The 14,166-nt window shown below is 52.6% G+C and overlaps 3 protein-coding genes across 3 annotated transcripts; all 3 read right to left on the reverse strand.

The window, feature by feature from the left end:
* Positions 1 to 24: 24 nt before the first annotated feature.
* PHYSODRAFT_477685 (hypothetical protein) lies at positions 25 to 6,666 on the reverse strand (the record flags this gene model as incomplete). Its single annotated transcript, XM_009515983.1, has 2 exons — positions 25 to 1,110; positions 6,172 to 6,666. The coding sequence occupies 2 exons, from the start codon at positions 6,664 to 6,666 to the stop codon at positions 25 to 27; spliced, it is 1,581 nt and encodes a 526-aa protein (XP_009514278.1).
* A 4,682-nt stretch (positions 6,667 to 11,348) lies between these two features.
* PHYSODRAFT_409161 (hypothetical protein) lies at positions 11,349 to 11,675 on the reverse strand (the record flags this gene model as incomplete). Its single annotated transcript, XM_009515984.1, has 1 exon — positions 11,349 to 11,675. A coding segment is annotated over one exon (327 nt), but the record flags the coding sequence as incomplete, so codon positions are not given.
* A 1,016-nt stretch (positions 11,676 to 12,691) lies between these two features.
* On the reverse strand, positions 12,692 to 13,219 carry PHYSODRAFT_473393 (hypothetical protein; the record flags this gene model as incomplete). Its single annotated transcript, XM_009515985.1, has 1 exon — positions 12,692 to 13,219. A coding segment is annotated over one exon (528 nt), but the record flags the coding sequence as incomplete, so codon positions are not given.
* Between the last annotated feature and the right edge of the window lie 947 nt (positions 13,220 to 14,166).

A 14,166-nucleotide genomic window follows, 5' to 3' on the forward strand; every position in this document is an offset into this window, starting at 1 on the left:
TGCTCAGCTGATCAGGATACTCAACTAAAGTGTTAGCTGCTGTAGCCCTTGGGCCAACACTAATTGCAATTTGTACAGGGCTTCAGCAGCACTTGGGCGCTGACTTGGGTCTACAGATACACAAGCGCAGCCGAGCTCCGTGATGAAAGACGCGTTGCCTTCAGAAAACTCGACACGAACGGTCCCTTCAGCCACTCTCTGGAGCAGCGTGGCGTCCGCAAGCGCACGTCCTCCGCTGTCCAGACTCCTCTTCTTCTCCTGCGCGTACGGCAGCGTGTGCACGTCCAACTCGGACAGCACCACTCCGAACGAGAACATGTCGGCCTTCACGTCGTATCGCTCGCCCAGCATCACCTCAGGCGCCATCCAGAGCGACGTCCCCATGCCCGCCGTCATCGTCTGGTCCAGCCGCTCTCTCGAGATGCCGAAGTCCGTCAGCTTGGCGTGCATGGCCTTGTTGAGCAGGATGTTGCGCGACTTGAGGTCTCGGTGGATGACGGGGGGCGCCAGCGAGTGCAGATACGTGAGCGCATGGCACACGTGCAGGGCGATGGTGGCCTTCTGCTTGTCGAAGCCCACGGGGTGCTTGGACGTCTCGTACTTGTTGAGCAGAGTGCGTAAATCGCCACCGTCCATGAATTCCAGCACGACGCAGACGTCAGAGAGCGAGTCCCAGGCGACGCCAATAAACGACACAACGTGTGGGTGGTCCATGACGGCCGTCATCTTGGCTTCAGCGAGAAAGTCGTCCACGTGCTTGAGGCTGTTGCGTGTAGCAGGCAGGAGCATTTTCACGGCCACTTGGTTGCGATGCAGTTGCCCCGCGTAGACCTCGCCAAAGGCGCCTCGACTGATGAGCTTCTGGATTTTCACCTTGTCGCGGGGGAGTTTCTTGGCAATGATGATCTCGTCATTCCAGAGCCCCCGGTTGTAACGAGTAGCGGCTTCGAGGGAGTCTGCATCGTCGAGGCCTTCCGTTGATGTCCACTGTTGCTTGGGATTCCACTGGTTCCGTCGACGGTAGCACACACTCAAGACGACAATGAAGAAAATGGCGGCAACGCAGCCGCAGACGATCGCAACGATGGTTCCGGTGCTCAGAGCGCTGTCCTCGTCGCGATCGTTGCTGCTGTACCACCGGTACGAATTGGAAAATACATTGCGTGGGCTCATAGCGAGGTACACAGCCATCGTCCCGTCGTTGGTAGAGGAAGAGCGGACCGCTAAGCAGGTATGTCTTTGGAGTTTGTCCTTGTCAGCATAAACCGTCGTCGAGTTGGAGGGTAAGCAGAGATCATCCGTCAGGATACTTCCATTAGAAGCGCCCCACAAGAAATAGTCAATCGAGGCTGACCCATTCGAATGAAGAGAGGCGGTGAGGTGGATAGTACCCGTTAGGTATCCTGCCGTGCAGGAGTTCGTCACTTGAAAGCCGATCGCATATTCAAAAGTGGAGCAGTTTTCGCCGGAGAACACTTCTTGAATGATGTATTCGGAACTCCCAAAGATACTCCGCATAGTCTGGAGGTAGTTCTCGGAGCAGTTCGTCGTAGTGTAGCCGCCATCTCGTTGAACAACTTCTCCATTTTCGCAGCCACCATTTCGACTCGCGTCCACCGCGTAAGGTATACTGCTGCCATTTGCGTAGCCCGTCCGAATCTCGTAAATCGCAGCATCTAGCGGGGCCCATATCACGCTCAGAGCGACAAGCAGAAATAATACTACGCATAGCATCTCGCCCGACTCACCTGATTGGCGGTGGCAAGCGCTCCTGGTGCTCTAGCGTAAAATCCGAAGTGGCTAAGATACCATGAGCTGGTCCCAGAGACATTAAAAACGCACTTTTCGCCTTTCCCAACGCGACTGAAGGCCCTTCAGTGAAGGGTACCGTTTCACAGTTTAATGCGCTGCCACTAGTCATGTACCTAAAAGTGGCGTTTGGGGGGACGTCGCAAAATTGACTTTTGGTAGACGTCACTAGTGCGAGTAGGACCGATGTCTTTCGACAGACCTCGGAATTCTAAGCACAATGGAGGTGCTTGTAGCTCCGTGCAGGCCTTACTTGATATTGCTGTGCGAAGATTGCCATATTGGCGCCTATTCGCCGCAAATTACAGAATCCTTTTTTTACAATTAGTTATTTTTGGAGAGCTTCACTGTGTGTGAACACGGTAAGATCTTTCGTGACCTTTCGAGTTAAGAAAATCCTACAAGAATGTGTTGACTAGCGGCAAGTATGCCATGGCGGCGGCATCTCCAGTACGGACGAACAACGCATGCGCTGATGCTGAGGCTTGTCCATTACCTATTCTAGGTGCACACATCCTTCATTACGCAGTCTTGTTTCGATCCGTTAGCTGTGGACGAACCCGCGTCCCCCAGTAGTGTACACCACTAGGGGCGGCGCATTTAAACATGTGAAACCCCAAAATGTTGGCCCTGAAGAGTGCAGAAGCCTTTCTGCAGTAGGCCTATAACAATACGGGACCTGTGCTTATTTTTAATAAAATACGGTATTATAATAACTGTTAGTTTTGCTGGAAACCTTACTGGTGATTTACCCACATAGTGTTGTTTTGGATTATGTTGTGTACCGGCAACGCTGGATTTCAGTCATGAGCTCCTGGGGGAGTGCTGCTTTGCGGCAGCACCTCAATGCGGTGTATTAGCAGCGGCACCTCTGGTTAGAGAGGTTGCCCTGGGAGTGGCGTGGCGGGTTTAGAGCTTGTCGGGTAGAGCGCAAAATAGCGAATGCCCGCTACGAATGGTCTGGTCTCCCACTTTAACTTGGTCGTTTGAAACTCCTTGACTGAACCGGAGGCGTGTGGTCGCAAGTTGCCAGTAGCACCATTCCTGAAAGCTTCTCTTCCGCATCTTCTCGCGGAAAACACACCATTTCTATGGTGCTCAAGTACAGTGCATCAACGGCTCGTAGCTGGTAGTTGTTGTACCGGACCAGCTTCAGCACACTAAACCGTGTCGTTCTCACTTCAGCTTTTACGTTTTGGAGCAACACGCCGTCGGTCAGATGGGGGAAGGCATGTATTATCCTGTCTTCTTTCTATTCGTTGTACTCTGGACCCCGCTAGACGCTACCGTGTACAGGGTTGAGTCAGACTACAAGAATGGAAGCGCTGTGCCTTACTTGACGCTGTCCACCCAAGACGGCGGGTGCGATTCGTACGGCTACGGGGCACGAACAGGCGGATGGACTTCGACAAACTGCTCCGAGAACTACCTCCAGACTATGCGGGATATGTTTGGCAGCTCCAAGTACATCATCCAAGAAGTATACTCTGGTGAAGAATGCTCCACTTTTGAGTTTGCGATTGGATTTCAAGTGACGAATACTTGTGCGGGTATCTATGGAGACGACTTCCATTTCATCAGTTCACTCAGCGTGAATGGGTCAGCTTCAATTGAATATTTCGTATGGACTGATTCTGAGGCAAGGATTGAGGACGATGGACTCTGCTTACCTACCAACTTGACGAGGGCAACAGTCGACAAGGACCAACTCCAAGCCCACACCTGCTTAGCGATCGGATCACCCTCAGACAATAGCACTCAGGTGAAAATTTACTCCGACCTATCCCAGGATAACATCGAAGTGAACTCGTACCGGTGGTACAGCAGCAACGATCGCGACGAGGACAGCGCTCTGAGCACCGGAACCATCGTTGCGATCGTCTGCGGCTGCGTTGCCGCCATTTTCTTCATTGTCGTCTTGAGTGTGTGCTACCGTCGACGGAACCAGTGGAATCCCAAGCAACAGTGGACATCAACGGAAGGCCTCGACGATGCAGACTCCCTCGAAGCCGCTACTCGTTACAACCGGGGGCTCTGGAATGACGAGATCATCATTGCCAAGAAACTCCCCCGCGACAAGGTGAAAATCCAGAAGCTCATCAGTCGAGGCGCCTTTGGCGAGGTCTACGCGGGGCAACTGCATCGCAACCAAGTGGCCGTGAAAATGCTCCTGCCTGCTACACGCAACAGCCTCAAGCACGTGGACGACTTTCTCGCTGAAGCCAAGATGACGGCCGTCATGGACCACCCACACGTTGTGTCGTTTATTGGCGTCGCCTGGGACTCGCTCTCTGACGTCTGCGTCGTGCTGGAATTCATGGACGGTGGCGATTTACGCACTCTGCTCAACAAGTACGAGACGTCCAAGCACCCCGTGGGCTTCGACAAGCAGAAGGCCACCATCGCCCTGCACGTGTGCCATGCGCTCACGTATCTGCACTCGCTGGCGCCCCCCGTCATCCACCGAGACCTCAAGTCGCGCAACATCCTGCTCAACAAGGCCATGCACGCCAAGCTGACGGACTTCGGCATCTCGAGAGAGCGGCTGGACCAGACGATGACGGCGGGCATGGGGACGTCGCTCTGGATGGCGCCTGAGGTGATGCTGGGCGAGCGATACGACGTGAAGGCCGACATGTTCTCGTTCGGAGTGGTGCTGTCCGAGTTGGACGTGCACACGCTGCCGTACGCGCAGGAGAAGAAGAGGAGTCTGGACAGCGGAGGACGTGCGCTTGCGGACGCCACGCTGCTCCAGAGAGTGGCTGAAGGGACCGTTCGTGTCGAGTTTTCTGAAGGCAACGCGTCTTTCATCACGGAGCTCGGCTGCGCTTGTGTATCTGTAGACCCAAGTCAGCGCCCAAGTGCTGCTGAAGCCCTGTACAAATTGCAATTAGTGTTGGCCCAAGGGCTACAGCAGCTAACACTTTAGTTGAGTATCCTGATTCAGCTGAGCATGGACTCTCAAAGCATTACTTGAGCAGGCGATTCCGGTCAAGTTGAGATGGACGACGGCGTAGCCATTTTCTGTCTCGTTAATAAGCTCCTTCCGGAGTGCTCGAGTGCGACGAAGCAAGCATCGTCGCGAATCATGCCTGTACATGTAGGTTGTACGTAGACTTGGTAAGCACCTGCCTCATCACCGTGATTGTTATTTGTCGTGCAGCCTACGGAGACCATATCTGCGGGTTTGACAACGTACATGCCCGAGATAGCTAGCAACGATAATAATGGTTATTGTATAATTTGATAAGCATCCGTCAAAGTGAGATCAGAAGATCCTTCGCTTTGACAAGACCGTCTGAAGTCTATACAGCGCTTCGGCTGCGCTTGGTCGCTCTGTCGGGTCGATTGTCGATTGACACACAAGCGCGCCCCAGCTCCGCAATGGAGCGAGGACTTGAGCTAGTGAACTCGACCTGGATGTTTCCCAGTGCCACCTTTTGAAGAAGAACCGAGTCTGCTAATTCACGGCCGTTCGAGTCAAGTATCTGCTTCGTGCGTACGGCAGCGTGTGAACGTCCAATTCGGATAAAACCACGCCGAACGAAAACATGTCGACTTTGTCATCGTATCGCTCGCCGAGCATCACTTCCGGAGCCATTCACAGCGACGTCCCAACGCCTGCAGTCATAGTCCGATCAAGTCGCTCGCGGGAGATGCCATAGTCTGACAGCTTGGCCTGCACGTTGCTGTCCAGCAGAACGTTGCGCGACTTGAGGTCTCGGTGGATCACGGACGGCATCAACGAGTGCAAGTACGCCACACCTGCAGTGCGATCGTGGCCTTCTGTCGGTCGAATCCAACCGGTCGATCGTTATCTGCGTACTCGTTAAGCAGCGCACGCAGCTCCCCGCCGTCCATGTACTCGAGCACGACGCAGAGATCTGACAGAGAGTCCCAGGCGACTCCGACGAACGAGACGATCTGAGGGTGGTCCATCGTGGCAGTCATCTTGGCCTCAGCAAGGAACTCGTTGACGTGTTGGAGGTTGTCACGCGAGGCTGGAAGCAGCATCTTGACTGCGACTTGTTGTCCATTGAAGACGCCAGCGTACACCTCACCGAAAGACCCTTGACTGACCAGTTCTCCTATCAACACCTTATCGCGCGGGATTCGCTTCGCTATGATCAGTTCGTCGCTCCATAGTCCACTTTGTCCACGCATCACTATCTCCAATGAAGTCGCGCTGAGCGAGTGGAGACTGGTTCTTGACTGGTCGATCGCCTCGTGAGGCTTTGCCTTTCGCCTTCGAATGACTATCGCCACCACAAAAACCATAACGACCACGAAGGCGCCCACGCAGTTTCCAATAAGGTCACCCGAGCTGAGTGAACTACTTGCCTCGTTCGCGATTGCAGAGACTGCGGTCGAGTTGCTCCCACTGACGTCCTCAACATTGTTGCTGCTGTACCATTTGAACAAATTGACGTCGCATTCGTGGGTTGTGAGCGCTGCCTTGTCCCCACTTTTGATCGAGTTCAACGACGCGGACGAACACGACCGATCCGAATAAAACTCAATCGAAGCCGAGCCGTCCTTGTTGAGCCTAGCAATGGCGTAGTCTGTCTCATTGTATCCGCCCGTGCATGTGCCCGACGCTGGGCAGCCGAACCCCATGACGATGTTGGTGCAGCCTTCGTGCACGAACACTACGGCCAATACGAACGGCGAATGGGAAAACTTGTCGCGCGTGACTTCCACGTAGTCCGAGCTGTAGTCGTTGGTCTCGACGTCGCCGCTTGATAGGCGGCTAGGTTGGCACGTCTGGGGGGCGCAACTGTCGTCGCGCACGATATTCACAGCGTGGGGGGTGCCTCCACACTTGTCGCCGAGGTAGGAAGCCGAGATCGAGTACATCACCTCGGCGACGACATGCTGCACTAGTACAGCTAGCGCGAAGACGGCACCCAGCATGAACCGATGCATCGAGGAGAGGCTATGAAGGACAAATCGAGACTGAGGCCAGGCGAAGCAGGAACGACGAGAGCAGAGGCGTCGGAACATACGATATGCTGGCCGGATTGGCGTAATAGAGGTCCGAAATAATAATTGCGATCCAATAAATAATTGGATTTTGCAATACTAATTTTTATTATTGGAGATTAACGATTCCAATACAATACAGTATTGTACCAATTATTGACAATTATTATGAAAAAAGGTCGCACGGCCGCCAAACATAGCAAAGTACGTCATAAAAACATAGTTAGGTCTACATACGCAACGATTAAGGTGCAGTAAAAGCCATAATGGGCAATCAACATCTTCAGAAACCAATATGTACGCAAGTCAGAACATCAATGACGTCCAGATGTAGAGAATCCCGCCGAACACATCACATCAGGGGACGGCAGCGGATGGCAATCCACTCGGGACTTGAGCTTTATGTTTTGATATAGTGTGTACGCCTTTTGAGGCAGTTGTAGGAGAAAAAGCGAAGTGGGTCCGCGAAGGAGTTGATCATACAAAATGCTTAGTCTGTAACCTCATATCAGGTGTACACACTATGAAGTGTGTCTGTGTGAAGCTTAACTGGCCATGATGCGGTGAACCCATTACCTGTGGCTGGCGTGGGTCACCGCCGCGACATGCTGTCGAGCCCTTAACTGCGGTGATACCAAGGTGAAACCCTGGAATCCACTACACCAGATTAACGATATATAGCAAGATCCAGATATATCTCGCTCACGTATTACTACCGGTAGGTTGTTTAAGCATCCACCATGCAAAGTTTTCTAAAGCAACACTCCAAAAAGTGTTTTTAAACGACTCTGTAATCATATGACGCACAGAAAGTGGTTTATTTCTTCTGTAGAAATGCCTCAAATTGAAGAGCAGTATATTTATATTGCGGCAATTTTTATTATCATAACCGGGGTCCGGACGCGGTCTCCGTCGTGCGCACGTATAACCGTTGTTATTGCCCTAGCCACCGGTACAAATAAGCCAGTTATCTGCCCCCGTGTCCTCGTCACACCCATTGGCTGAAATGGAGAGGGAGGGGGCGAACTTCCAGCACTGAAGAACAAGAAGCAGCAGCACTGAAAACAGGAGCAGCATGGCCGAGGAATCTCTCATGCGTGTAGCGTTCGACGAGTCTGTGCGCCGCACCTACGAAAAAGCTTCTAACATTCGCCCTCAGAACACTTCGAGGGCATATACAAGCAAGCAGGACGAGTTCAAGCAGTGGTGTGACGACAAGGGCGCGGCTTTCAGTGATCTCACTCGGTACACAGTAACAGGGCCAAAACTCCACCTTTTTCTTGTGGAGTGCGTGACTGGGAGGGAAAAGCGACGAAAGGGTCACGGCGGGAGAAGCGAAAATGTTGGTAAATCGACTGTCAACAGCTATGTGGCTGCCATGGTTGACTTGTGGCGGCAACAGAAACAACTGAATATCAACAGCAACCTGTCTCCTCGAGATGGCGCTGTTACAGCACTTCTCAAAATTACGACGTACGAGGAGGACCAGCTGCGGCGTAAGAACTTTGCAGATCGAGGAGCTGATACTTAACTGGATGGCTACACAACAACGGATCAGCTACAACAGATTGCTCGCTACTTTTGGACCTCGTCGCACGACCCTGGAACTAGCATGAGGAATTTACTGGCGTTCCTGTTGTCTTACTATGCGCTAATGTGTGGCGAGTCTGCTCGGCTGATGGAGCTAGCTGATCGTCACTCGATTGTACTGGAAAATGAAGGCTACAGTGTTTGTCGGGCGCTGGTGATGGTCATGACACAAGGGGAAACCAACCAAGTTGGTCGTATTGAAGTGGGTGCATGTATGCGCAGTAAGAAAGTTGAGATTTGTGGTCATGGATTGCTCGGATTCTATCTGTTTTGGCGATGGCACGTGGATACAGAGTCGTTTCCTGATTTCACGAAGTCGGAACAATGGTATCCTATAAAACTGCTAAAAACTGGGAAAGATCCAACCAAGCCAATGCCGTACAAGGTTCATCGGGCGGTTATTGTTGACACGCTCGACCACATCGGTCTACGCAGCAGGGCCAAAACATATCTAGGCAGAGGATCGGGCTCCCGAATGGCAGACCTTGGGGGTGCCAGTGAAGCTCAGATACGGCGCCTAGGGTCAGGCGATGGAGAAATGTTACCTCACCTCACTCGCGCGAGAAGCAATGCGAACGCTTGCGGGCTTTGAACCAGGAAGAGGCAGTTATTTTCTGGCGCGTACTTGCGTTGATCCTCCCCAAGCTCTTCAGAAACGTATTTTTCCGTTGGTGGAGGAGTGGCAGTCGAAGATGACTTCAGGTGAATGTGAACAGTCAATCGCAGCTGGTTGTTTTCTCGAGCTGCTTCAGTATCTGCGCACCGTAATTCTGCAGGATGCTGCCATTTGGTCCGAGCAAATGCCGGGACATCCGATTTGGAACAATGAGATCTTCAAGAGCGATGATTTTAAACAATTTCAGCTGGAAATGAAGAATACCACGAACCACGTTAGTGACCCCACCGAGCGTCAGCTTGAGAAAGCCATGCCCGCGCTGAAGTCGACGCTCGATGGTGTTCGACAGGAGATGAGAGCATCATTGAGTGGTATTCGAAATAGCCTGGACGCGGTTGGTGAAAGTGTAGCAGATGTCATGGAAGTTCTTGCCCCACTCAGGAATGGATCAGCATTGGTGGAAGTTAAGATCGTGAATGGCTTACAATCGACAACCCCCAGCGCCACCCAAGCCGCCTCCGGAGCTAGCACAGGTAGCAGTACTGTGGTGTAGTGATTGGCGGTAAACGAGAATCGAGCTGACGACCAAGCTTCAGTGGCGATCCGAGTCGTCGAGACATGTTCAGCAATGTTCGGCGGATGCTGATTGGCCATTCTGGACCGGTGCCGAAGACTCGTCGACACCCAAGTTCGAGGTCCAGGACTTCAAGTACGATCCGAACCTACAGCGAACTTTGACCCGAGATCCGCACTTAAGACGACCGTTCGAGCCCCGGCGACTGCTCCAAGTCAGGTAACCCCTTCATCGTCCAATAGAGTCATCGAGAGGCCTCTTGGGGCGTCGAGGAGGCTCTGAAGGGTCGGTGGTTACTTGGGAAGATCCAAAACGGACACGTTTATACTAGATATTTGTATTGAACCATAGGAAAGAGAAGATAGAACAGATAAGCCCTTTGGGCAACAAGAACAGAACAGCTTTTCCTCCCTACCACTCAAGGAAGACGTCCGGGCTATCGGTGAGTTCCCGTAGCAATTGGATAAACCTGTTGGTAGGATTATGACTGTCGGTGGACGCGCCTGCTAGTATCGTAGCGTGCGTTTACCCGTGGTCAGGCCAAGAGTAGTGAAGAAGTGGCCGTGTATACGAAGAGCGAGTCATCGCCGAGTAGTGGAGGAGCGAGAGTGCGTTCCATTTATCCTTCCCGCCGGAGTATAGCTCCGGCACCCTCGTATCAAGCCGTGACTGGCTGGGACGGACCCTTCCTTCCTGAGGGCCTGCGAGGTTTATATTGTGTGTGAGAGCGTGCCAGCCTTTGCTCGTGGCTGGTGACGCTGGGGTTTCGTCAGTTGACTAAGCGGAAACACGGTGCACAGAGGAAACATCAACCCGGTGCAAGGGAAAGTTCCTGGGCCTTCAGGTTCTAACCCTAACAAGCCCATTGAGTCATCGGGACTTGGTAGGTGTTGTTGGTGGGGAAAGGGTGCTATTATATAATTTAGTGCGTGTTCCTACACGACAGTACACCGAGCGACCCCTCTGCGATTACAAGTTACAGACTCAGTCGGGGCATTCAATCGGTTCGTGAGTTGTGGACCGAATGGACATGTGGCCTCCCTGGTGGTTGTGCCCTCCCTGGTGGTTGTGCAGTTGAAACGCTGGAGCAACAGCTCGGTACCAAGTGGTGTGACCATCACGAGTGACGCTTCTTCAACCGACGACGAAAAATTATTGATCTTGTAAAGACCATCGCTAGCTGGGTTTGCAACCACTAGGCGTTCGACAAGTATCAGGCAGTCAAAGAGGCGATTAAGCGTGTTGACAGCATCCGCTGTATTCGCAAAAAATCGCTCAAGTGGGTGTCTCAAAACGTAGCTGCAATTGCACATGAGCTCGGAGTACGAGACCAGGACGTTTAACATCAAGCACAGCCGCGGTCATACACGATAACTGCGCGCTTCAGATAAATTACAGCGGTAAATACAACTCTCAACATTGTGACTTTGCGGTAGGTGCCGCAGTGTAACTACCGCAGTGTGAGATCGCGGTAGCTACCAGAGTGTGACTTCGCGGGAGGTACCGCACTATGACATCGCGGGAGGTACCGCAGTATAACTTCGCGGTAGGTGCCGCAGTGTAGGTACCGCAGGGTAGCTACCTAAGTGTGACTTTGCGGTAGGTGGGTGCCGCAGTGTAGCTACCTAAGTGTGACTTCGCGGTTGAGCTGCCGTTTAGGCGAGGTGGTAGTTATTGAGGCAAAAGAGCTGTGATGAGGATCACATGCGAGGTCTCGATTGATGCAAATTACGTATATTGTTTTTAAACATGTTACTTACCCTGTTGAGGTTCACGTGCGACTCTGCTGTGGAGCTTGGAGCGGTAAAAAGCAGCTTTTGTAGCGTTAAAGTCTGTCGATATCCATTCACCCAATTTGTCCTCAAGGGATTGTGGTTCGGCTGCCGCTACGTGCTTCGAGATTACATCCATGTAATGAAGCAGGTATAGTCCACAATACACACTGTTTGATTGCTGTGGCTTTGTGTTGAAGACAAAAGTCTTCCATTCAAATGCGTCAAATTCCTTTTCGTGAAGGTTAGACAGAAACCACTTGGTGACATCGAAGGCGTAGGCGGAACTATGAGCCCTTCGCAGCGAGTTGATATGATACACCTTCGGCGGCACCGAATGCAGCGGATTTTCGATTACGAGGAGGCTCCAATGCTTGCGGCCGGATACGGGAACTAGCATGTAGCGATAACGTTTACTACAGTCGAATTGCTCAATCAGATTTTTGAGCAAGCGGCGTTTTTTTGTGGTTTCAGTGTATATCGGGCCACCACCATCGAGAAGTAGAGTGTGGTCCCGTAACAACAGACCAACCCATCCTGCTTGACCATGTCCCGATAAATAAAGTAGTCAATGGCCATCGACGTCATGAAAGAAAGGGGCAGCAAGCTGTCCAAGTCCTCGCGGTAAAACCGGAAGCTTTTAGCGTCTCCCAAACCCTGGTAGTCCACCCCAACGAACAGCGCATCATCGTGCGACTTGCGCTGCCTCAAAACGCGACGGTTGGGTACACTGGAGGCGGAGGCTGGTCCTTTCGCGCTCGTTTCCTCGTATACACTACCGTCGGAACAGACTGAGCTTTCTGATTCCGAGCTTTGATATTTGTCCCTCGAATCCCTCCTCGTAATGTGCACTCTTTCCGTTCGCATCATCGCTATCGTCCTCGTCATGCACGCTACCACTGCCCACATCTTCTCTATCACTCGAGTTTTCATCCCATGTTCATTGCCACTAGCATTTGCGTCATCATGGTTCTCATTGTTCACTTCGTCACTAGCACTTGCTTCGTTATGGGACTCATTGTCCACATCGCCGCTACTCCTCTCCTCCTCAGCACTGGCCATATGTACATTGGCTTCACCACTAATGCGTGTACCAACTTCACTAGCCGCATCCCCAATAACACCACTAACCAATCGGGTACCACGAGCTCCGCTTAATTTGTTCACAATTCGAACTTGACCGACGGCAGTATCGAGGTCTTGTTCGTGCTCAATAACTCGTAGTCGTTTCCGTGCAAAATCGCCCGTATGCGGAGTTGCCTCGATTGCGGTAGCCTCTCCACATGTAGGTACGTCGTCTTGGCTACACGCACTACACTCAACCAATGCCGATGTGGGTACAGTAGCCAGCCAGTAACAGTGATTCAGGTGAACAGTACTGACAGCACGATACTTCTCACGTTCTTGATACGTAGTCTTCAATTTGGGGTCTGAGTGCATGGCGTTTCGAACATAACTGCAGAGCGCTTGACCGGCGCTACGAACCCTCGTCACGCTGTCCGCAATGGCTGCGCTCACCTCAACATCGGTGTACATTTTCATCTGGGTTGTAGCAGCCCGCACATAAGCAGCCACATCACCAGAGATACCGACGACCCGCTGCCGGGCTGATGGAGACAGATCTGACGCGATCTGCGCTCCCATGCATTCCACTATAGCCGCTGCCCGGCTCACAACGCCTTCAATCGCGCCCCCTCTAATCGCTCGAGCGAGTGCGGTAACCGCGGCGGCGAGTGCGGCACGCACCAGCTCCCCTCGGTACGTATCCAGCGCTTTATCCACAGTACTGTCCTGGTCGTTGGAGCTATTGCCGGTCTGCACTGCCGCCGAAGCTTCATGCACAACCTCCGCCGTCGATACGTCTGCACGCACCATCCTAGGGTATCGCCGACGGTCCTGGCGGCCATCCACGATGCCTTTTGGGTAGTCTTCCAGCGGGAAGGTGTCGTCAGCGTTGTTAAGAATGTACGTCTGTCGACGCGGCGGTTCTTCCGCCAGCCACAGCGAGCGCAAAGCTCTTCCTGCGCGAGTTCGCAACCAGTCTTGTGCGGCTTTGTTCACTCCAGGTGCATCTTGGGCGGCTTGCTTCCGCGCAAACCGGGCAGCGCTGTCAGAGATCTCAGCGCCGGCTTCACCGGCATAAGCCCAGAAGCCTCTATGGCATCTCATCGGAGCTTGGTGCTTGTGCTGCAGAGCGGATATGCGGCTTTGACCTCTGTTCAGTCCAGATGCATGTGATTGGCTAAAAACAACTGGCTGTTATTACCCCCATTCCTCAGCTGGGTCCAATCGCGTAGAGACCGGGTCCCGGACTCAGTCTGTGGCTGGGTTGATAACCCATCATTATTTCTCCTTGCTGAATTGTAATTTTTATTATGGTCTGATCTCGTACTCAATTCAATATAGTACTGTATTTTCGGACCTCTGGGGCGTATTCATGCCTCGTAAAAGCCTTGCTTGAGCACACCCACGAGCTCTCACTCTACCCGCACTGAAACACAATCCCGTGGGCGCTGTGGACAGCAATGGACATCTGTGTGGACGCGAAACAATGGATTCTTCGGTTAAAGCTTTACCCTTGGTTTTAACTTAACTACTGTAGCCCTTGGGCCAAGACCAGTTGAAGTCTGTACAACGCCTGAGCAGCACTTGGGCGCTGACTTGGGTCTACAGATAAGTGCAGCGAGCAGCCGAGCTTCGTGATCGTGGCCAAGTTGGCTTCGGAAAACTCCACCCGAAGCGTCCCTGCAGCCACTCTTTGGAGCAGCGTGGCGTCTGCTAGTGCGCGTCCTCCGCTATCCAAACTTCTCATCTTCTCTTGT

Source organism: Phytophthora sojae, assembly GCF_000149755.1.
Source record: "Phytophthora sojae unplaced genomic scaffold PHYSOscaffold_1, whole genome shotgun sequence".
In the NCBI taxonomy this organism is placed as follows: Eukaryota; Oomycota; class Peronosporomycetes; order Peronosporales; family Peronosporaceae; genus Phytophthora; species Phytophthora sojae.